The 25,577-nt window shown below is 40.7% G+C and overlaps 1 protein-coding gene across 1 annotated transcript in view; it reads left to right on the top strand.

The window, feature by feature from the left end:
• The first annotated feature begins 251 nt into the window (after positions 1 to 251).
• The window catches only part of FLVCR1 (feline leukemia virus subgroup C cellular receptor 1), a 34,951-nt gene continuing 9,625 nt past the window's right edge, over positions 252 to 25,577 (top strand). The window contains exons 1-5 of the mRNA XM_006834193.1: positions 252 to 995; positions 7,292 to 7,436; positions 17,107 to 17,247; positions 20,618 to 20,685; positions 22,075 to 22,178. Of these exons, the coding sequence (XP_006834256.1) occupies positions 252 to 995; positions 7,292 to 7,436; positions 17,107 to 17,247; positions 20,618 to 20,685; positions 22,075 to 22,178 (1,202 nt within the window). The remainder of the gene's footprint in view (positions 996 to 7,291; positions 7,437 to 17,106; positions 17,248 to 20,617; positions 20,686 to 22,074; positions 22,179 to 25,577) is intronic.

Raw genomic sequence — 25,577 nt, 5'->3', positions numbered from 1 at the left:
CCGCGCGGGGACAGGCTGCGCTTGGGCCCCGCTTGGAGCTGTGATCGCCCGCGCACAGCGCGTGGGGGGGTCGCAGTGTGTGCGGGCCGGGGTGTCGCTGCTGCGGTTCGGAGCACACTCGGCGCTCTGCAGGGCGGGGAAAGGATCGGCCTAGGGGTTGGGGTTAGTCGCCGGGAGGGCCTCAGGCCCCGGCTGGTGCCTTCTCGCGGGCACAGGGCCGGGGAGGAAGAAGGCGCCAGAGCCCCGAGGATATGGAGCGGGTGGACAGTGAAGATGAGGCAATAGAGGGCCAGGGGCGCCCGCACGCGAATGGATATCTCCGGGTCCTGGTGGACACTCCCATTCCGGAGCTGAGTGCGGAGCAGCGGAACGAACCCAAAACCAACTGCCTGACCTTGAACGGGGTCCCGCAGGACAACCCCGGAGCCACCTTGGAAGCCCTGGGCGGGATGCAGACTCCGCTGGCCCCGGAGGAGGAGGAGGAGACTGAGGCCCGGCTGTTGCCCACGGTCCCGGGTGAACAGATCTCGGGGGCCGAGGACACCCACGCGCCCAGGATAGCGCTCTCCGCTAGGCGCTTCGTGGTGCTCCTGATCTTCAGCCTGTACTCGCTGGTGAACGCCTTTCAGTGGATCCAGTACAGCATCATTACCAATGTCTTCGAGGACTTCTACGGAGTGTCCTCGCTGCACATCGACTGGCTGTCCATGGTGTACATGCTGGCCTACGTACCCCTCATCTTCCCAGCCACCTGGCTGCTGGATACCAGAGGCCTACGACTCACCGCTCTGCTGGGCTCTGGCCTCAACAGTCTGGGCGCTTGGGTCAAGTGCGGCAGCGTGCAGCAGCATCTCTTCTGGGTCACCATGCTGGGCCAGTGTCTGTGCTCTGTGGCCCAGGTATTCATCCTGGGCTTGCCCTCTCGCATTGCCTCAGTGTGGTTTGGGCCAAAGGAGGTGTCTACGGCTTGTGCCGCCGCTGTGCTGGGCAATCAGGTAAGGATTGGGGTGATAGATGAAAATGAGATCCTTAAAGGACTAGGAAAAGTTACAGGCCTTGTGATCTAGACATATGGATGGCTGCTCAGGGTACATTTGTCTTATAAATGAAGGAGAGATAAGTAGTCACAAGATATGAGACAGTCTGGAGTCCTAGTGTGGAGCTGTAGGATAAGCACTGAACTGGTAACCGCAAGGTTGTCAGTTCAGACTTACCAGTTGCTCTTTGAAACCCTATACAGGTTGCTTTGAATTAGAACCCAATCCACTGCATTTAACAACAATGAAGCAGTCCTGGATTAAGGATACTTTTTAAATGCTTTATAAGGACACTTTTTACTAAATTAGAAGGAAACCTGGTATCGGAGTGGTTTAGGAGCTGAGCTGCTAACAGCAAGGTCAGTAAATCGAATCTACCAGTTGCTCCAGGCTTTCTGCTCCTGTAAAGATTTATAGCCTCGGAAGCCTTATACAGGGTCATTAGGAGTTGGAGTGCTTGTATAGCACTGGGGATTAATACGCTGGACTGCACAGTCGGTTTGAACTGCAAAGTCATGTTTCAGGCTCACCAGCCGCTCCTTGGAAAACCTGAGTTGGAACCGCCTCAGTAACACACAACCACCACCATCATTTACTAGATCAGAGTCCTGGTTTGTGGTGCTGTAGGATAAGCACTGGACTACTAGCCATAAGGTTGGTGGCTCAAACCAGCCGCTCCTCCAGAACCCTATACAGGGTCACTATGAGTCCACTACTCCACTACACGTAACATTTACTAAATCAGTCTAACATGACCACCTCCACATCTTGCATTTAAAACTACCTATGAAATAAGTACCTATTGACTTGTATGCCTAACATCATAAATGGCTTGCTAATGCAATAATAGTGAAACTTGGGTAATATTTTTCAGCAGCGTATTCTTTGTAAAAGGAAGGTGTTGGATTCTGGGTGTTGTTGTGAGCAGCCCGTTTAAAAATATATTATGGTCAGCACAGTGGCTATAACATAATGGACAGTTGTAAATATTTTAGTGATTCAGTCTTTTTCATTTTTGTATTTTGTTGCTTCAACCTATTCAACCATGGCAGCAGCAATAAATGGTCTCAATTGTAGCAATGATTGTGGGGTTGGCGCAGTACCAGGCAGTGTTTCATTCTGTTGTGCATAAGGTGGCTATGAATCAGTACTGACTTGATGGTACCTAGCAACAACAATGGGCAGGCTTTGGTAAAAAATAAAGACAAAAAAAAAACAAACTCACAATAACTTTACAGAAAGTATTGTACAACAATGTCCATCAATACAATGAAAGATTATAGGAACGTTGAAAATCCTCAGTGAGAAAATTAACTGTACAATTTCATAGTTCTTTATTTTAAATAAAATTGCTTCCATAAATATTTAAAATACTTCCTGGGGACTCTAGACTCATGGAAAGAGAAAGACTGTGTGCTGTCCGCCAGAAAGCAGGCTTGCAGAATGTACCCTTTGGTTGTTTAAATGATATTTATATATTCCTGAGGGTTTTTGTGTACATTCCCCCCACCCCCAAAAAAACCCCCAGAGAATAGAAGCAAAAATACTGTTCAGTGATGATGCACAAAGGAGATTGTAATCATTGCAATGAAATGATGAGTGTAAAACCGATGTTCTTCCATGTAAACTTAACACTCAATTCAACAATAAGAATTTACAAAAAATCCTTTCTGGGTTCTTATTAAATATTGACATTTGTATTTCAATCAGTATGTTCAGTTTGAAAGTATGTTGTTGTTAAAGTGCCGTTAAGTTGGTTCCAACCCATGGCGAGCCTGTATAGGGTTTCCAAGGAACTGATGGTGAATTTGAACCTCTGACCTTGTAGTTCAAAATGACTTTGCAGTTCAGTGCATTAACCCACAGCTCCACACCAGGACTCCAAAATGTTTTTAAATTACTATTTAAATAAAAAATCAACACTTAAAATAATGTTTTCTTTGCCCACCGTAGCATCAGGTCCCTTTCCGCAGTGCTGCTTACGTCCCATAAAACTAGAGAGAAGTAAGTGAAATAGAAACCAGTATGGGTTTCAGTCAGTAGTCTTCACAGCGTTCCTTGGTCCAATGACCAATATTTAACAGGAAAACAATGGAAAAGAATCTAGTTTGAATTCGGTACACCATAAATTCCACCTCTTTACTGGCAGTTCAAATCCACGCAGAGGTCACAGCCCTGAAAACCCTATGAAGTAGTTCTACTCAGCACACATAGTGTCGCCATGAATGGGATAGACATAAGGCAACTAACAAACCTGTACATATAAAACAACATACAGTTACATAAGGAAAGAACGTTACTCTCTTACTTCAGGCCTGCCACTTGTTTCAAGATAAGTAAGATTTATATAAAATACAGAACAACAACAAAAAACAAACAAACCCACTGCTGTTAAGTAGATTCCAGCTCCTAGAGACCTTGCCGGACAGAGGGCTTTTGAGGCTATAATTCTCTATGTAAGTAGACTGTCTCATCTATCTCCCACAGAGCTACTATTGGGTTCAAACCACCAAACAGCAGAATGATTTAACCATTGTATCACCAGGGCTTCTTCAAAATACAAAAACCTAAATCCATTGCCATTGAGTCAATTGCAAATCATAAGGAACCTGTATAGGATTTCCAAAGCTGTAAATCTTGATGAGAACAGAAAGCCTCATTTTTCTACCTTGGAGTGAGTGGTTGGTGGGTTTGAACTGCTGACCTTGCAGTTATGAGCTGAGTACTTTATCCACTGTATCACCAGAGCACTTTAAAATACATAAAAGACTAAATCTGCTTGCATACTGCTTTACATTTACTTTTTTTCTGTGAAATTGTAGAAGAGATAGCTTGAACCATGGTTATTGTGCATTCAAAACAAGTTGATATCTGAGTTGTTTGATTATTCATGTTTGGGTAGAAACTGTTTTCTGAAAGTATTTGACATTTACAAAAATCTGTTCAAGATGGACACTTTGTTGAGCATGGCAGCATTGTTATCAACTCCATATCTAAGGATTATCAGTGTTGTGGATAATACATGAAACTTTTTTCATAGGCAGAATTCCCTCTAACACTCAGCACACTTCTGGGATACTTTCTCCCAAGGAGTTTTCATCCCTTTCTTGATTTATGACTTTCAAGTCTGCATTATGGAGTACCTAGATTATGGGGTGATCATTAATAATAAAATTCATTCTTATTGAGCAATCACTAAGAGCCTGGCAGTGTGTCATTTTAATGTGGTAAGGTGAGAATTATTGTTGTTAAGTGCCCTCAAGTCAGTTTTGACTCATAACGACCCTGTATAGTGTTTCTAAGGAGCAGCTGGTGGATTAGAACTGCCTGGTAGCATAGTGGTTATGAATCGGGCTGTGAACTGCAAGGTCAGCAGTTCGAAACTACCAGCCGCTCTGCGGGAGAAAGATGAGGCTTTCTGCTCGTGTAAAGATTTACAGCCTCGAAAACCCTGTACAGGGTCGCTATGGGTCGGAACCGACTCGACGGCACTTAACAACAACAACAACAACCTTGTGGTTATCAATCAAGGGCTTATCCTTTTATAAGTAAAGAACTTTTATTTAGGTAAGGAAACAGACTTGGAGAGACGAAGTTATTTTTCCAAAGACAAAATGCTAGTTAGTAGCAGCATTCACATTCAAGTCTGTGTGATTCCCGAATCCTGTCATTTGTCTACCAACCTCTCCTGCCATGTCTCTAATCTGAAGAACCTTTAAAAACAGATCAGATCACCACACTGCTTTGAACTTGCCTATTGGCTTCCCAGAGCACTTAAAGCCTAAATTTGTTACTCTGGTTTATAAAACCTTACTAATATAAGTAAGGGTTCATTGTTGATGGATTGGCAGACTGGCGGCATCAATGGACTCAGCATGGCAACAATTGTGAGGTTGGCCCAGAATCGGGCAGTGTTTCGTTCTGTTGTGCATAGGGTCGCTATAAGTAGGAATTGACTCAGTGGCACCTAACAACAACAACAACTAGTTGGTTCCAACTCACAGCAACCCTATATAGGGTTTCTGAGAATTTAAATCTTTGCATGAGCAGAAAGCCTCATCTTTCACTTGAAGAGTGGCTGGCAGGTTTGAACCGCAGACTTTATGGTTCGTAGTCCAGTGCTTATTGTATGGAGGCACTGAGCACAAAACTTATCCCTGATTAAGGACCTTTACCAAAGCACTCCTTGTGCCTGGAATGTTCTTCCTTGGTTTTCATGATTACTTCCCTGCTGTTCTTCAGCTCTCAGCTTCAATTTATTTTAAATGTCATTCGGTGGCATTTCTTGACAAACCCATTTAGAGTTACCAGGTGTGGCGCTGTGGGCTAATGTGCTAAACTGCACCTTGAACATCAAGGTCGGTGAATCAAGCTCACCAGCTGCTCCTCAGAAATCATATACAGGTTTGCTATATGTTGGAATCGACTGGAAGGCACTTAACAACAATTCCCCATATAGTACTTCTTACTCTCTGATATGTTTATCGTTCATGTGTGTGTTTTATATGTTTTTGTCATTTATTGTTGTTGTTGCTAAGTGCCGTTGAGTTGATTCTGACCCATAGCCACCCTGTATAGGGTTTCCAAGGAGAAACTGATGAGCGTGAACCACTGACCTTGCAGTTCAACAGCAGTATGTTGTTGTTGTTATGTGCCGTGGAGTCGGTTCCGACTCATAGCGACCCTGCACAGGGTTTCCGAGGCTGTTAATCTTTACGGGAGCAGAACGCCTCATCTTTCTCCCGCGGAACCGCTGGTAGTTTCGAACTGCTGACCTTATGGTTCGCAGCCCGATTCGTAACCACTACGCTACCAGAGCTCCTGAGGGTTCAAATTTTCCCTCATCTCACCAACACTTGCTGTTTTTCATTTTTACATTAGAAGAATTCTGTTGTGGCACTATAGGATAAAGCACTGGACCACAAGGTCTGTTTGAACCTCAAGGTTGACGGTTCAAACTCACCAGCCACTCCTCAGAAATGCTATGCAGAGTCACTATGAGTTGGAACCAACTCTAGGGCACCTCACACCAGGGGGTATAAGGAGACCTGATGGCACAGTGGTTAAGTCACACAGCGGGAACAAGATGTAGCATTCCGCTTCTGTAAAGATTACAGCCTTGAAACCCTATGGGGTTGTTCTCCTCTGTCATAGTCATATAGAATTGCTTTTAGTTAGAATCAATTCAACACCACAACAGTGAGTATAAGTGGTATCTCATTGTGGGTTTGGTTTGCTTACCCTAATGACTAATGACTGGTGAGCATCTTTTCATATGTTGTTTTGGCAATTCATATAGCTTTAGTAGCATAGTGGTTACAAATCGGGCTGCTAATCTCACAGTTTGCAGTTCGAAACTATCAGCTGTTCCGCAGGAGAAAGATGAGGCTTTCTGCTCCCACAAAGATTTATAGCCTCGGAAACCCTGGGCAGGGTCGCTATGGGTTAGAACCGACCCCACGGCACACAACAACATAGCTTTAGTGGTGGTGGTGGTGGTGGTTACGTGCCATGGAGTCAGTTTCAACTCATAGTGACCCTGTATAGGGTTTACCAGCTGTAAATCTTTATGGGAGCAGAAAGCCTCATCTTTCTTCTTCAGAGCACCTGGTAGATTCGAACTACTGACCTAGCAGTTAACAGCCTAACTCAGAACCCACTGTGCTATCAGAGCCCCTAATCTCCATGTGGAGAACTACTAAAATTCTTTGTGCATTTTTTAAACTGGATTGTCATTTGTAGGTTGAATTGTTGTTAAGCACCGTCAAGTCAGTTCCAACTCATAACAAACCTGTATAGGATTTCCGAGGAGCAACTGGTAGATTTGAACTGCTGACCAGCAGTCCAGGGCTGATCCTACAGCACCACAGAGTTTTTTATGTAGTCTGTATACCAGATCCTCATCAGATATTTTTCTCCCTTTCTGTTTTGTCTTTTCTCAGCCTTATTTTTCATATATTCTCCTCTTTGATTGGAAGCATTTAAGGGTAAAGATTCTAGCATACACCTCTTGATAACAGTATCATTCAGGAGTTCCATAGTTGTGTGTTGACTTGGAAAGACAGTTCTTAGAAATTTCCCTTTAACAGTTCAATAGTAGCAAAGACATTAGATAGAGCATAATGGAGTAAGTTTACAAAGCTCCTTTACATACATCACAGCTATCCACTAATGTCCTATTATTTGCCATGTTGCTTCTTTTTTTTTTTTTCTTCTTAGGATAATTGTTATTAACAGGACTGTTTATTTTACAGCTTGGAACTGCTGTTGGCTTTTTGCTACCACCAGTTTTAGTGCCCAACACAAAGAATAACACAGAACTCCTGGCTTGCAATATCAGCACTATGTTTTATGGTACATCAGCTGTCTCCACACTTTTATTCATTTTAACAGTAATTGGTAAGCAAATTATTTTCACTAAAGCTTAAATAAATATGTGACAAAAATATGAAAGTAAGCAATGTTGAAAATTTTTATTGATAATGTTTCAAATACTATTTGCTATGCCCTGTCTTGCTCTGGTGATGAATGTCTTACAACCTTAGGAATATGCTATGCCTTGTTACATCTATTGTAGTATCATGAAGAGTTTAAAGAGGAAGTCTTCTCATTTATCTCCCTACTGACTCATCTCCTTGGTAACTGTCAGCTTCAAGCATATTATGTGCCTCCTCTTTTCCATATCTCTAGATGTTCTGCATCTTATGCTAACATAGGTGTTTGTGGGTGGCACAGTTGGTGGTTTGAATCCCCCCAGAGATGTTTCTGAAGATAGTCCTGCTGATCTGCTTATGAAAGGTCACAGCCATGAAAAGCCCATGGAGCGGTTCTACTCTGTATACATTGGGTCCTCATGAGTCAGAATCAACTTGGCAACTATAGACAGATGCTAACCTAGCCAGGGACAAGTTCTTGGCATGCTTTGAAATGATGCAAATAGGCTGCAACCTTGCTTTTAATGATCAATCCTTCCAAGAATAACCAATTTAAGTAAAAATGATCTTGGGCACCAGCAAGCTGTTCTGCAGATTTTCAAACTGGTAACTGTCTGCTTGTTAGGCCACTCCAGCAAAAGCCCTGCTGCCACCATTCGCCACTGAGTCCTCTAGCCTGGGCCTGTCTCTTGAAGCAGTCAGTCAAAACCAACTGCAAGCAGTCAACATCCACTTGGAAGAAGCTTTGGGAAGGTCTGCTGTTTAAGTTTATTTTTCATGAGCAACAGTTTTATGGTTTCAGTGAAAGGGCTAATAAGGTGTATTTAAGTAATACAGCCACTAAAATCACTGTAGAATTGCACTTTAGACACTCAATAGATCTTAAATTGATCTGAAGAGAAAGGAGTGATAAAGGTGAAAAGGCTATCTTATTATTATTATTATTGTGAATTGAGTGAAGGCTCACAGACAAGAGCATCAACTTTACATTCAACCAATCACACGTTTGATTTTATCTTCATGATTATACTCCCCTCCATGCAGCAGCAGTTAATCCTTCTTCCTCCCTGTGGCTTCCCTTTTACATTTTATTTTTCACAAATCAACAAAGCAAAAATATTTGATGTACACGGACATTCAAGCTTTATAATCACCATTATGAAAGCCCCAAAGATTTCAAAGAATGTGTACTGAAAGCTGTAGAGAGGTTTCAACAGAAAGTGCTTTGCAGATGAACCAGAGGAGATACACATAGAAAGCCAGATGCTTACGTTGTCATAACAACAGAATGTTCTTTCTGTAGCATATCAGGTATTCTGATATGTCCGATTATTTGTGGTTTTTTTTGTTTTGTTTTCAGTCAGGAAGTGTTGTATTTGTGGTATGCAGGCTACTTAAAAAGACAAATTATTCCTAAACTATTTTAACAAGTTAAGAAAGTTCTTAGAAAACTTTTTATCTGTTTTTATGATAGCCATATTTGATTTACTATATAAAATATGAGATACAAGTTATATGCATTTTGTATAAATGAACCTTCCAGTGATGATTATTGTTGTTAAGTGCCATGAGTCAGTTCTGACTCATAGCAACCATGTATGGGTTTCTGAGGAGCAGCTGGTGGGTTTAAACTACTGGTAGCGTAGTGGTTACGAATCGGGCTGCGAACCTTAAGGTCAGCGGTTCGAAACTACCGGCCGCTCCGCGGGAGAAAGATGAGGCTTTCTACTCCTGTAAGGATTTACACCCTCGGAAACCCTGTACAGGGTCGCTATGGGTCGGAACCGACTCGACGGCACTTAACAACAACAACAACAACCTTGTAGTTAGCAGTCCAGTGCTTATCTTAAAGTGCCACACCAGGGCTCCATTGATCGTAAGAATTTAAAGTATGAAACACTCTTTGCTTTGAATCCTTATATATATCTTTGCATAGATTCTGATTTGTTTTTTAAACCACCTTCAATTGCTTGTTTTTGGGGGAGAAGTAAGAGGAATAGATTGTATATCTGTTGTTGCTGTTATGTGCCTTTGGGTTAGTTCCAACAAATATATATATATGAACTTCAAAAGTTCATGGAAAATGGAATCAAAAGGTAATTTTTTTCCATGAACTTTTTGATGCCTCCTCATGTGATACATCTGTATTGTTGTTGTTGTTGTTGTTATTGTTGCAGGAGAAAGATGAGGCTTTCTGCTCCTTCAATGATTTTAGCCTCGGAAACCCTATACAGAGTCACTATGAGTCACAGCAGAGTCTGTGGCCTTCAGAACAAGAACATTGCTGTTGTATTTGAAAGCTTCTGTGTGCAGCAAATGTATCTATAAGTACTAAAATTTGTACTGTTCTCATTTATTAAAGTGAATGGGTAACAAATGAATACATTTATCATACCAAATAGTAATGGCAATCAAATATTTAACATCCATGTATGTAAACATGAGTGTGTAACATGCATAGATAATTTTACTTTTGAGTCTTGTGTAGCAAGATATGGTTTGTTGTTGTGAAGTGCCATTGCACTGATTCTGACCCATAGTGACCCTGTATAGAGTTTCCGAGGAGCAGCTGGTGAGCTTGAACTGCCAACCTTGCAGTTCAAACAGCTTTGCAGTCTGGTGCATTAACCCACAGCGCAACACCAGGACTCCAAGATATGGTTTGGTGGTGGCTGTGTGCCGTGGAGTCAGTCCTGTAAATCTTTCTCCCAAGATACGGTTTAGAGACTGTGAATGTAAACTTTTAAGGAGCTCTGGTAGTGTAGTGGTTACGAATCAGGCTGCTAACCTCAAGGTTGGCAGTTTGAAACTACCAGCCGTTCTTTGGTAGAAAGATGAGGCTTTCTGCTCTTGTAAAGATTTACAGCCTCAGAAATCCTGGGCAGGGTCACCGTGAGTCAGAACTGACTCCATGGAACTTAACAATAACAACAACAATATAAACTTTTGGAGTCCTGGTATGGTGTTGTAGGATAAACACTAGGCTACAAGGTCGGTTTGAACCTCAAGGTTGGCAGTTCAAACCCACCAGCCACTCCTTGAAAAGCCTATACAAGGTGGCTGTGAATCAGAACCAACTTGACAGCACTTAACAACAACAATGTAAACTATAAACAAAATGCATTTTACTTAGTCTACAAGAAGTTCCAAACCCCTGAGACAAACTCCGTGATTTCAAGTAAATATTCTTTAGAAAAATATAGTTTATTTCGTATTTGTTGTTCTTGATAAGTGCCATCCAATTTTTTCTAACTCATAGCAAACCCTGTCTAGGGCTTCCAAGGAGTGGCTGGTGGGTTTCAGCTGCCAATCTTGAGGTTAGTAGTCTACTGTGTATCCTTTAGCATCACACGGAGATTCCATATTTTGCAAGTTGTTGTTAAGTGCCGTAGAGTTATTTCTGACTTACAGCGACCCATCCCTATAGGGTTTTTAAGGATTGGCTGGTGAGTTTGAACCACTGGACCCTGGTTCCAGTGCATTATCTTACAGTGCCATGCATGTTGTTGTTGTTGTTGTTAGGTGCCATCGAGTCAGTACCGACTCATAGTGACCTTATGCACAACAGAATGAAACACTGTCCGATCCTGGGTCATCCTCACTATTGTTGCCACTCTTGAGTCCATCGATGCTGCCACTTGACCAATCCATCTCGTTGGGGGTCTTCCTCTTTTTCTCTGACCCTCCACCTTACCAAACATGATATCCTTCTCCAGTGACTAATCCCTCTAGACAATAGTCCGAAGTATGAGAGACGAAGTTTGGCCATCTTGGCCTCCAAGGAGCACTCTGGCTACACTTCTTCCAAAACAGACCTGGTGGTTCTTTTGGCAGCCCATGGCACTTTCAATATTCTCCTCCAACACCATAACTCACAGGCATCAATTCTTCTACAGTCTTCCTTATTCACTGTCCAGCTTTCTCATGCATACGAGGTTATTGAAAATACCAAGACTTGGTCAGGCGCACCTTAGTCCTCAAGCTGACATCTTTGCTCTTCAACACTTTAAAAAGGACTTGTGCAGCAGATTTGCCTAATGCAATACGTCATTTGATTTCTTGACTGCTGCTTCCGTGAGTGTTGATAGTTGATCCGAGAAGAATGAAGCCCTTGACAACTTAGCACCTGATAATTACACATTTTTTTATATGAATGTGTCGCTTTGGATGCCACCTGCATAGCTATAGTTCTTTCTCTGAACCTGGCCACCCAGAAGTAGGTAAGAACTCACCAGTTGAAAGGACACTGCCCTCTCGACAGCCAAATAGGCAGTCACCAGCTGCAAGTTGGGGAGCCCTCCTGACACTCTCACTTCTGACCTATTGGCTCTCACCACTCCTTGGGTTTTGAAATTTCACTGGAATGATTCATAGAACTCTATAAGTTCTGTGCTTGCAAGTGTAGTTTTATTATAAGAAAAAACAAAAACAAATTGGAGAGAAATATAGACTAAGTTCTGGGAGGATTCCCAGCATTCCATAGACCTCACTATCCTCCCACATCCATCAATGTCTTTCACTAACCAGGAAGTCCAGGGACCTTCCATGTCCAGAGCCTTTATTGGCTTCCTTATGTAATCATGATTAATTGGTTCAGCCCCACAACTTCCCCTGAAGTTAGCTGATACCAGACCAAGTGATACCATTCCAGACACTGCCTTTTAGCACAAATCCTCAGGCACAATTTAGATAACAAAGGCACTTTAAATACTCAATAATTCCAAAGGTTTGAGAGTTATCACAGTAATCAGGAACAAAGGCCAAATTCTTTAGGGTAAAATAAATCTTTACCCCACAATGTAGTATTACATCATGCAGTCCTCATAAAAATTATTTCCATCTTAGAATGTGGGAATAGTGTAGAAACTTATTTAAAGTCATAAAATGAGATGGGACACAGCCAGGATTCAAATCTATATTTTCCTTATAATAATATGTGCAATACCTGTTTTAATTACACAGAGACAAATGATGAAATTGAAACAGTGTTATACGATTTCAAAGAGTAATGTGATCCCAACCAGCAACTGATTTCCTACTTACTCATCTTGGGAAGAAAAGTTTAATTGTGTTGCCCAAGAATCCTTTGGCTTGATATGCCTAATGCCAGGGATAGAGAAATAAGTGCTTTAAGAGAAGACAAGGGTAGAAAGGACCAATTGTTTTTAGTTTCAAAGGAGAAAGAAAACAGCGTTCCATCTCTTTAGCAGTGCAGATTAAGCAAAGTCATAGATTGGTGACCTTTTATAGGTTTTCTTTCTCTTCATATGTTGTTAAAGTGCCATCGAATCGGTTCCCACTCATAGGTGCCTGTATAAGATTTACAAGGAGTGCCTGGTGAGTTTGAACCACAAACCTTTCAGGTAGTAGTCCAGTGCTTATACTACATGCCACACCAGGACTCTTGTCTTCATATAGACAATCAAAAACCTAAATATGCAGAGAAACACCAAAAATTAGTGTGTTGTTGTTAAGTGTACCAGAATTTATTTCTTGTGAGTAGATATGAATCAGGCATTTCAACTTGAGCATACCTGAGGGCCCATCTAAGCGAGGATAGTGAAAATGACAGGTTACTTTCTCAAGAGACAGTATCAGAACATGCACAGGGTTCTAGGGTCAGTGATGGTAGAAGTAGAATCACTGTGGACACACCATACATTTTCTAGTCAGGTCCCTGGGGTTCCTGCCCCTCAAAACACAGATAATTTTAAGAGCCTAGTGCTTGAGGCAAGATGATTGCCACAGTTTATTAAACTATCATTGACTTGAAGATGACTTTAGGAAAAGAGTTCAAAAAGATACCTAACGGCAGATGGCCGCAGTGTCTTGCCCTAGCACTATGGACCTGGAAAGCTGCATTCTCAGAGAATTAAAATTGTTTCTCAAGACTTACACCCCACTTTGCTACAGCATAAGTCTGGGCTTGTCCAAGAGGGCAGTAGACTACTTGAGGCTAAAACATAAGTTAACACTTATGTTTTAGTGTTAACTAAAATAAATCTAATGGAATTGAGATTAAGAAAAATTGTTTTGATTTTTGCATTGGTCACTTAGTCTTTTTTTCTTTTTTAATGTAGTAAGTAACAACTTTAGTAAGAGCCCTGTTGTTGTTAAGTGCTGTCAAGACTGTCCCGATTTATAGTGACCCTGTATAGAATGGCTGGTGGGTTTGAACCATTGACCTTGAGGTTGACAGCCTAGTGCTCATTCTGAAGGACCCAAGTAAGAGCGCTGTTGTTATTTTTAAGTGCCTTCAAGTGGGTTCTAACTCATAGCCGTTCCATATAGGGTTTCTGAGGAGTGACTGGTGGGTTTGAACTGCTGACCTGTGATCAGGTGTTTTTTCTACAACGCCATAGCAGGACTTTTAGTAAGAGGCCTTTGTTGTTAAGTGCTGTCAAGTCCATTCCAATGCACAGCGGCCCTGTATAGGGTTTCCAAGGAGCAGCTGGTAGGTTTGAACTGCCAATCTTGTAGTTCTCAGACCAGTGCTGATCCTATAGCACTACAACATGAGTCCTAAAATTCAGTAAATGCCCCAGACTTCCTTGTAAGCATACTTTTTACATTCTGAAATTTTGTTTTACAGTTGTGTGAGTTCTGTATCACCGTGACAATAAAAAAAGATAGCTCCTATCTAACAAAGCTACAGGAAAGGACAGAGATCTCAGCAGTGCAAGGAGCAGATAGAACAAAACGGAAGAGGAGGAATTACAATGATTTAAACATTTTATGTCTACTGCAAAGATATTCAAAAAGCAAATATTTGTGAGTTGTGTATCTCTTGAATTAATTGTAGCATCTGTAAAAATAGAAACATGTTATGGTTTTAGAAATTATAGTATAATGTAGTCAGCAAAGAACTTTAAACAAAAAAACTTTCAGCAGCATCACAGAAGAACCAGGGAATCCTGTGATTCTCAAAGTTACTGGAATGGATAACATTTAGGGTATTTTGTGTTTAAATCCAGATTTCTTAGGTTCTATCCTGGAGGTTCTGATTCATTAAGTCTTCTGTAGAATCCCAAAACCTGTAATATTTTTTAAACTCTCACATGATTCCTATGGGCATCCAAATCTAGCTCATGCTCAAACTCTAAAGCAAACTCCTTGTTGGAAGAAAGAAAATTAAGAGAGACAGAATCAATCTAGTTGTCCAAAGCTATTGTTTTTTTCTCAACTCATTTTCCTTCATTTTTGCTTTTTGAATTTACCATGTTCACAGATTCTGAAGTGCACATTTTAGAAATTTTTTTAAGTATACACATTTAGAAAGTATACATATCAGTTGAGGTGCCATTAATTAATAATCAGTGGCATCTAACATTTGTGGCAATTGAGACATCATTATATGAAATCCATTGAGTGCCTGCATGGGAATGTCTTAGAGTTAGTAAAATATAGTATCTTGACTTTATCTTTCTTTAAAAAATAGAGTCAATGCTACATGCAAGATTTTAATTTCCGTCCCACCAAATTTTAACTGTTGAATTCTTCTATCTGGTATCGTTGTTAGGTGTCGGTGAGTCAGTTTCCACTCATAGTAACCCTGTATGGGATTTGTTGTTGTAGTTCTTAACTACCGTCGAGTCGGTTCCGACCCATAATGACCCTGAACAGGGTTCCCAAAGCTGTAAATCTTCATGGGAACAGAAAGCCTCATCTTTCTCCTGCAGAGCAGTTGGTAGTTTCGAACTGCTGATCTTGCGGTTTGCAGCCCAATTCATAACCACTACGCTACCAGAGCTCAGGGTGTAAATCTTGACGGGAAGAAAGTCTCATCTTTCTTCTGAGGAGCAATTGATGTGCTTGAACTGCTGACCTTGTGGTTAGTAGTCCAGTGCTTATCCTATAATGCATGTCCTACAGAAATCTCTCCCTAACTATCTGCTGCAGGAAGTGGATAGCTCTATAAAATGATGGTCTCAAAATGTCTGGATGAGAAGATTGTGAAATCTACGTCTTAACTCCACAGAAGTGGACAAGGCTAAAATCAAGAGTATCAAAAACCATATACACTATGCCTTTATGTTTCTCACCCTACTGGTTCCATATGCAGTCAGAGTGAATCAGCAAGCAAGATCTAGCTCTGCTCCCAGGAGGTCACCCTGAGCTTTTCAGTTCTCAAAGTATAATTGGACCAGATGATGAACTTGAATTGAACTCTTCAAATTTCAGAAGAAAACTGTTACTAACTCAAAACAATCCTCTAATAGTTCAATAATTTATTAGCTTGCTCGTATCTGATACTTCTCATTAAAATTTGAAATGAAATTTAGAGGTGGAATTGTTGAACACTTAATATAATAAAAATTAAATTTTGTTGTAGGATAAGCACTAGACCACAAGGTCAATTTCAACTGCAAAATGGTGGTTCAAACCCACCGGCTGCTCCTTAGAAACCCTATACAGGGACGCTATGAGTTGGAACTGATTCAATGACACTTAAAAATAACAACAACCAGAAATGAAATAATCAGTGGGCAAGGTCATGACTTTCCAGTTCACTTGTGTAAATTGGCCAGATCTCTGAGTTTTAGTCAGCTTCAGAAGGCTGAGGTAATAATTCCAAATTTAGAGAGTCCAGACCCTTTCCCCCAAGGGGCCCAGTGGTAGGAGTCAGGGAAGTGGCATCATTTAGAGAAGTATGTCTCTGGCCTCAGGGTGTAAGTGAGTGTGCGGCTGAAGAGCAGGAGGGCGGAACCCCGTGCTGCTGGAGGAGCAGCAGCTGCAGCAGGTCAGGGTTCTTAGCTGGGGACCCCAGCAGGAGCACCCGAACCCAGCCTGCAGTACAGACCTGGGGGAGGAGGGAGCCCATACAGGCTGCTACAGCTGCCGGATTTGGGAGAAGGCTCCTAGAAACACTGGCGGGAGCTCAAAAACTGATGGGAACAGTGAGAACAGTATTGGGAGAGCATCAGACCCCTCAACCAGGAGGCAGTGGTCTTGGGAGCTGTCCCTGAGCATTGGGAGAAACTGGAGCTGGTAGGGGGCTGGAGAAGACCTGGCCCATAGGGCCTCAGAGGCCCAAAGGGGAAGGACGCCTAGGAGTGTTGTTGTTAAGTGCCATTGAGCTGGTACCTACTTATAGAGACACTGTATAGAGTTTCCGAGGAACAGCTGGTTTGGTTGCAATTCAAACAACCTTGCTGTTCAGGCTTATCCTACAGTGCCATACCAGGAAGTAAGTTGGCTGCCTGGTGACAGGCAAAGACTGTTTAGGTTCTCCAGGATACTCTCCTTGAGGGAAAGGGATCCTAGGAAGGAGAGGGGACCTCATGGGCCAAAGGACCGAGAGGAGAAGGTGGCAATTCCAGGGCTGAGGGATTGCAGAATGTAAGGTTTGAGGGTAGGGTAGTAGAAGAGTGCCATGTACATGGAAGAGTTGGAAGCCACTGTCCCATGGCAGGCTTTGGCCGACAGGATCCTCTTCTGCCACCTCCACCTGGCCATCATCCAAATGTTCCTGTAGGTAAACTGCAGAAGGCAGAAGGTAAGGAAGTTGTGTAATTTTTGCATGATGCTGAGTTTTGCAAAATAGCTTGGTCTTTGGAGCATAGCCATGTTGATAAATGCAGAAGTGGGTGTATATAGATAAATGTATTTAATTGCCTTTTCATGTGTGTTCCCAGCATTCAAAGAAAAACCTCAGTATCCACCAAGTCAAGCTCAAGCAGCTCTCCTAGACAGTCCCCCTGAAGAGTACTCCTATAGGAAATCAATAAGGAACCTGTTTAAAAACATTCCATTTGTCCTTCTGCTGATCACTTATGGTAAGTCGTTTCCTTTTGATTTTTCACTGATAAGCTGTCCTTCTAAACCAGGGATGGGGAACATTTGACCCACAGGCTGTAAAGGCCAGTGAAATCATTTGATCTGGTCCTGCCGAGGCAATAGCATTTGCTTCCATTCCTTCTGTTTTATTTTAGATGTACACTGAAGCACTCAGGAATATAAAACCATACCCTGCAAGCCTACCCCCCGATCGTCAGCACACAGCCCCTCTCCCTCCTTGAGTCTAGGGTCCCCAGCCACTCCATCTCTCCATGTCATCATCTCTGCCTCCATCTCTTGTGTCGTAGATGTAAGATAGCAAAACATGTCTTCTTTTGTTCATTCTCAAGGAGTATTTTAGAACCTCTTTGAACCCTCATTGTGACTTCTATATGTGTATGGAAATATAATCAACAATTCCTTTTTTTACTTTGTGCAAACTGGCATCTAGTTTGACTACTGTAGCCAATCATGCCTTGACCAGAACTCTTACCCTCTTACCAGGATTGCTGCTACCTTTTTCAAAAAATGGAAATGTTCAGCACAAGAGTACAACATGTACTTTAATGATCCTATGTGCCTCCCACCAGCCACGCTCAACAGTTATCAACATTTTTACCGTTCTTGTTTCATTTAGTTTCCCTATTTTTTGAAAATCCTAGATGCTATATCATTTCATCCTTAAATATTTCAACATGCCAGAGTCACTTTTTTGAATTTTACTGGCTAGCTTAAATCTAAAACTTAGAACCAGGAAGTAGAGAAACTATAGTCGCTTTGTCATTGATTGGTAGAACCCATAGGTGAAAGCAGAAGAGAAGGTGGTAACTCCAGGAATGTCCCCTGAAAATATGTGTCAACTTGACTGGGTCATGATTCTCAAGGCCTTGGCAGTTATGCAACAATGATGTAGTTTGGCAGTTCCATAATGATGTAATTCATTTTCCAGGATGTGATCTGATGTAATTATCCTCTACGTGTGGTGTGATATGTTGTAAATTCTGACCTATGGGCTACTGTTAGGGACAGGATTAGAATGAATGCAGCATTCTTATTCAGGTCACAGCCCTGATCCAGTGTAAGGGAGGTTCCCAGGGGAGTGGTTTACATCACCTTTTATCTTACAAGAGATCAAAGGAGAGAAAAGTGACCAGAAAGAGAGGAACCTACTACCACCAAGAAAGAAGAGCCAAGAGTAGAGTGAGTTTTTTGGACACAGGGTCTCTGTGCTGAGATCCTCCTGACCCAGAGGAAGATTGCTGCACGACACATGGAAATTTCCAATGTATACCTAGCTGACAGAGAAAGAAAGCCTTTTCCCTAGAATTGGCACACTGAATTCAGACTTTTAACTTCCTAAACTGAGAGAATAACCTTGTTAAAGCCATCCACTTGTGGCATTTCTGATATAACAGCACTACTAAGCACTACTAGCTACTAAGAGAGCTTTCTGTATGTATTAGAGTAAATCTATTTCTTTAACCTGTCACTAGGTGGCTCTTTCCCTAACACTTTATTAGCTCTCCCTGCTTCCCAATACAAACTTCTCTTCAAGCTTATAGCCATCCCTCTGTCCCAGGCACACCTACTCAAGCCCAAGACATGCCTGTCTAGTCTAGTCGCTGTAATTTTGTACCATTGTTTTACCTAAATGGTCTCCTTCAATCTTCCTCAACCAGATTCATAAAACCTAGCATAAGGTTGTTCATTTGGAAGGTTATACAGCAGAGAAAATTAATGAACTAAGGTTTATACCCATAAATATTAGTTAGAATTGTTCAGCATAGATTTAAACTTCATATAAATGATATGTTATTTGTATCCATCTGCAACTTGCTGTTTTCATGGAACATTATAGTTTTGAGCTTTGCACCTGTTCATGTGTAGCTACCTCTGGTTCATTAGTATTCTCTGCTGTATAACCTTCCAAAGGAACAACCTTATGCTAACTCTTATAAGACTGATTGAGAAAAAGAGGAGAACATTTAAGAAAAAATAAATATGGAAATGGAGTCTTGGTGTGGTACTGTAGGATAAGCAGTGGGCTGATAACCAAAAGGTCGGGATTCAAACCCACACACCTCTCCTCAGAAACACTATACCGGTAGCTATGAGTTGGAACGGACTCAACAACAATATGGAGATTGATAGATGGATGGATGAATACCAACATGGGGAGAGGGTCTACCTCTGGGAAAGGAAGGAGAGAATTGAATTGGGAAAGGTCTTAAAAAACAGATCTGAAATAAATATGGAATAATTTTAATGACTGGCAAAGCTAAGAGATGAATTATGGGTATTTGTATATTATTCTCTATATCATTTTATATACCTGAAATATTTAATACTAAAGAGACTGAGAAATAGTAAACTTTAAGTCTCAGCTAGGTTTAGAGACTTACCTAAAAAATCAAACAATATATTTAAGAAAAAGCCAGTTTTTAAAGTATGATGGTTCCTGACATCTGTCTGTTTTAAACTACTCTTTAATTAGTATTGTCTTACTAAGTGCCTTAGAGTCTTGATGTGGCTCTGTAAGATAAGTGCAGGACTGCAATGTCGGTTTGAACCACAGGTTGGCAGTTCAAACTCACCACTTGCTCCTTGGAAACCCTATGTTGCTGTTGTTGTTAAGTGCCATCGAGTCAGTTCCGACCCATAGCGACCCTGTACAGGGTTTCCGAGGGTATAAATCTTTACGGGAGTAGAAAGCCTCATCTTTCTCCCACGGAGCAGCTGGTAGTTTCGAACCGCTGACCTTAAGGTTCACAGCCCGATTCGTAACCACTACGCTACCAGAGCTCCTTAGAGGGTCACAATGAGTCAGAACTGACTTGACAGCATTTAACAACAACAACAAATGCCCTTTAAAATCTTTAATGCAGGAGTAAGTTCTCTGAAACACAGATTATGTCTTTTAACCATCAGTGGATATAGCGTACTGTACGTGTTCAATGAACAATTCACTGCTTGATTGGTATGCTGTGTTACATGTAGGGATATGATTTGTGGTAGAGATATCTGAATCTAAATGATAATAAATGGTATTATGACAGGAATCTATGATTATTATCTCTAATAAATTTAGGTGTTAGACTTGTCCACCTTTTGAAAGGAAAAGGTGACTGCTTTTAATTTTGTGAACTGTCTGATGCATGTTGTAGTTGTCTGTGCCAACTCATAGCGACCCCATGTGACAGAATAGAGCCATGCTTCCATAGGTGTTCTTGGCTTTAATCTTTATGGAAGCATATCAGTAAGTACCAATCAGGGACCAGTCTGAAACATTTTTACAACTATCACAAAGTACTCAACATTTTTTATGAACTGATAAATGGTAAATTTATATTTTTCTGTTTATTATTATAGGTATAATGACTGGAGCTTTCTATTCAGTCTCAACACTACTAAATCAAATTATACTGAGAGATTATGAGGTAAGCGTCTGTCTGTATTATATTGCATGTCTGACCCCAAATGTTTTTTGTTTTTTGGTTTTTTTATTGTGAACTAAGTGATAGTTCACATGGAAGAACACCATCTTTTTATTGCAATGATTACAATCTCCTCCGTGCATCATCATTCAACAGTATTGCTTCAACTCCCTGTTTTGTTTTTGTTTTTTCGGGGGAGGGGATGTACACAGAAAAACTCAGGAATATATAATAATTGAAACCACCAAAGGACATATACTGCAAGCCTGCCTCCTAGCCATCAGCACCCAGTCCCTCTCTTTCCATGAATCCAGAGTCCTCAGCTACTCCCTCTCTCCATGTCCCATCTCTGCCTCCATCTCTGGTGTCGCTGCTTCTTTGGATAGGGTCCCACATTCCATTCATGCTCCTCTCTCTTGATGGTCCTGGGGTACTCTATTTCAGGACTGTAAGAGTAGCTACTCCACCATTTTTGTTACAAAACATCTACCTTTACATTTGTAACATTCACAATTAGTCATGGTAACAGTTACTTACTATTGAATCATAAAAATGCTTATCTTTTTTTTTTTAAGAAATTATATGGAAAAAAATTTTAAGTGATAGCAAAACAAATATAAACAAATTAATTTGGGGTGTTTACTAACCTCTCAATATATTAGGATCAGCACTGGGTTGCTAATCTCAAGGTTGGCTGTTCAGACCCACCAGTCACTCCTCAGAAACCCTAGTCAGGGTTGCTGTAAGTCAGAACCGACTCAACAGCACTTAACAACAACAATAACAGATATAATATGTAGAAGTTATCAGATTAATCTCCTTTCCACACATCTGTGAATTATTTAAAAATCCTTGTAATTGTAGCCTTGAAAGACCAAGGAAACCTTTTCTTTTTCATTTCTCTCATATTTTAGTTTTGCCTCCTAGGTTTAAAATAGAACGTACGATATATATTCATTACTTATACCCTCCCCCCTCCCATATACACACACACCTCACATAACCAACATATTGAATCTTTCATTATATTATTATGTTGTTAAGTGCTGTCAAGTCGGTTCTGACCCATAGTGACCCTGCATAGGGTTTCCTAGGAGCAGCTTGAACCTCCCACCTTGCAGTTCAAAGGTCTTTGCAGTCCAGCACATCAGCCCACAGCATCACACCAGGACTCCATGTATTTAATTTTATCTGATTATTACCACTAACTATGAAGAGACATTTTGTTGTTGTTATTATGTGCCATGGAGTCAGTTCCGACTCATAGTGATCCTGTACAGGGTTTCTAAGGCTGTAAGTCTTTACAGGAGCAGAAAGCCTCATATTAAGACTGTAATAAGTCTATCTGAATTAGAGGGAATTTCTAGTTAATTTCTTGTGACTTGTTTTAAGGGAGAAGAAGTAAATGCTGGAAGGATTGGGCTTACGCTGGTGTTAGCTGGAATGGTGGGCTCTATTCTTTGTGGCTTATGGCTGGATTATACCAAAACATACAAGTAAGTATCAGAAGAGAAATGTAAAATCCCCAAAGGCACACTGCTTTTCAAGGAAACTACTTATTATTTTAAGAAAAAAATTTTAAGTATTATTGCTTAAAAAACTTGGATTCTAGAAACTCTTAAGTTCCCTTTACTTACTGGATGTTTCTGTAGTTTTACAGGTTTCCTTAATTTATTTTATTGGTCATATTTATTGCAACTTTGAGAATCTGTATTATGAACATCTTTTCCTCTACCAATACTCATACATACGAAGGAATCATTGCTGTTCTAAAGAGCAGTCCTTTCTGAGAAACATTTGACTTTTGTGTGCATGTCTGGAGATCTATCCTGATGTGCTGCAGGATAAGCACTGGACCACAAAGTCAGTTTGAACCACAAGGTCAAAGGTTTAAACTCGCCAGCCACTTCTCGGAGTTGCTATGAGTCAGAACCGGCTCCATGGCACTTTAAAAACATAACAATAGCATATATATAAAATTTCATTATCTTTTCCATGAAGCTCCCTCACATTATGTGTATGTGTACACACACACACCAGAGCTTCAAAAACATCATGGAAAAAGTCCATTATCAATTTATCAATTCCTAATCTATCTATCTATCTATCTATCTATCTATCTATCTATCTATCTATCTATCTATCTATGTATATATATATATATATAGAGAGAGAGAGAGAGAGAGTGTAGTCAAGTCGGCTATGACCTATAGTGACCCTATATAGAGTTTCTGAGGAGCAGCTGGTAAGCTTGAACTGCCAACCTTGAGGTTCAAACAGACTTTGCAGTCTAACGCATTAACCCACAGCACTACATGAGGACTCGCATATAGAGTATGAGAGGGCTCTTGGAAAATGGAATTGAAATATAATGTAATTTTTCCATGAAATTAAAATAAATATATGGTACTCTGGTAGCATAGTGGTTACGGATTGGGCTGCTAACCTCAAGGTCGGCAGTTCGAAACTACCAGCCGTTCTGCGGGAGAAAGATGAGGCTTTCTGCTCCCGTAAAGATTTACAGCCTCAGAAACCCTGTACAGGGTCACTCTGAGTCGGAACTGACTCTACGGTACTTAACAACAACAACAATATATATATATATATGTGTATGTATGTGTGTGTGTGAGATATATATCTTTTTGCTAAGTGCTGTTGAATCAATTCTGACTCTTAGCAACCCTTTATAGGGTTTTCAAGGAGTGGCTAGTGAATTTGAACCACAGACTTTGTGGTTCAAACTGACCTTGTGGTCAAGTACTTATTCTGCAGTGCCACACCAGGACTCCATGTATACATTTCGAAAATCCCATGATCTTTTCCATGAATCTTTTACACATGAGGGGCTTCAAAAGTTTCATGGAAAAATTCAATTGTCTTTCAGTTATATATATATGTTGTTGTTAAGTGCTTTTGAGTCGATTCTGACCCATAGTAACCCTGTGTAGGGTTTTTTCCAAGGAGCAGATGTTGAGCTTGAATCACCGACCTTGCAGTTCAAATGACTTTGCAGTCTGATGCATTAGCTCACAGCATCACACCAGGATTCCATATAGATATGTAAATATATATGAGGCATTGTAGGATAAGCACTGGACCACAAGGTCAGTTTGAACCTCAGGGTCAGGCATTGTTAAATGCTGTGCAGTCAGTTCAAACTCATGGTAACCCTGTATAGGGTTTTCCAAGGAATGGCTGGTGGGTTTGAACCACTGACCTTACAGTTAATAGTCCAGTGCTTATCCTATAGCACTACACCATATGTACATATACATATATGTATGTATAGTTGCTGTTAAGTGCTGTTGAGTCATTTCCTACTCATAGCGACACTGTATACAGTTTCCAAAGAGCGGCTGGTGAGTTTGAACCTTGCGGTTCAAACTGACCTTGTGGCCCAATGCTTATCCTATAATGCCACACCAGAACTCATATCATATATATATAGCAACAGCAATGACAATATATACATATGTGTAATACACAGGATTTTTCACAAGTGTTCATAGAAAAATAGAATTGAAAGATAATGTAATTTTTCTCTGAATTAAAAAAAAAATCTATATAAGAAAACATTTGTCATATCAACATTTTTTTTTAATATGGATAATTTAATGATATTTTTTACATTCATCATCCTGTATAACCATCATATCTATCCCTTTCCAAATGATTCCATGGTATGGTGCTGTGGGCTAATGCGCTGGATTGCAAAGTCATTATGAACCACAAGGTCAGCAGTTCAAGCTCACCAGCTGCTCCTTGGAAACCCTATACAGGGTTGTTATGGGTTAGAACTGACTCGACGGCACTTCACAACAACAACAATGGAAGCTTAGTGTCCCCTAAGCAATGCCTCCCTCTTTCCCTCCTCCTTCATGCACCTGGTCACCACCGATAAACTTTGGACTATAAACATTCACCTATTCTAAATATTTCATATGGATCTTACAATATTTGTCCTTTTGTGGTGGTTTATTTCATGTGTTTTCAAGGTTCAGTCATGTTAAAGCATGCATCAGAGCTTCATTGTTCTCTGTACTTCATATGTACTACACTGCAATTGTCCATTATCTGTTGATGACCATTTAGGTAGCTTCCACCTTTTGGCTGTTATGAATAATGTTGCAGTGAACATTGCTGTATATGGTATATGTAGCTGTGTGTTTTCCTGCTTTCCATTCTTTGGGGTATATATCTAGGTGTGGAGCTGCTGGATCATATGGTAATTACACATGTAACTTTATATATATATGTATTTTTTTTCTTTTTATTGCAAATTGGGTGAAGGTTTATAGAGGAGATAAGTTTTCCACTCAACAATTCATACAAATTATATTCATCTCATTGATTGCAATCCCCAAAATGTAGTATCACGTATCCCACTTCCTCCTTCTGTTTCCTGTTTTTATTCCTCCATCTTTCCTAGCCCTTCTGAACTTTGTCTTTGGGTCAGTACTGCCCTTTTGATCTCAGATGATTGATTATTTAAGGTGTATGAACCTTCCTAGTGTTATTGTTCTCTTTATATACCTCTGTATTGTTTGGTTGAAAATTGAGCCGGGGGCTGAGTTCATTTTCAGACCTGAAGAGTGGCTAAGGGTCATAGTCTCAGAGGTTCTACCAGTCTTTATTTACCCGGCTAGTAATCCTAGTCTTTTCAATATACAATTGAGGATCTTCCAAACTATTTTCCACTGTGGCTGTACCATTTTACAGTCCCATTAGCAATGGATGAGGATTCCAGTTTCTTCACATCTTCACCAACATCTGTTGTTTTCCTTTTTTAAAAAAAGAAAAAAAATAATATGACTCTGAGGCAAGATGGAGTAGGCAGATGCAATAAACCAACTCTGCCACAAAGACATGAGAGAAGAAGTGAAACAGATACAGAT

Source organism: Chrysochloris asiatica, unplaced genomic scaffold (genome assembly GCF_000296735.1).
Source record: "Chrysochloris asiatica unplaced genomic scaffold, ChrAsi1.0 scaffold00009, whole genome shotgun sequence".
In the NCBI taxonomy this organism is placed as follows: Eukaryota; Metazoa; Chordata; class Mammalia; order Afrosoricida; family Chrysochloridae; genus Chrysochloris; species Chrysochloris asiatica.
Note: the sequence above shows the minus strand (reverse complement) of the source record. Positions and strands in the feature narration are given on the sequence as shown.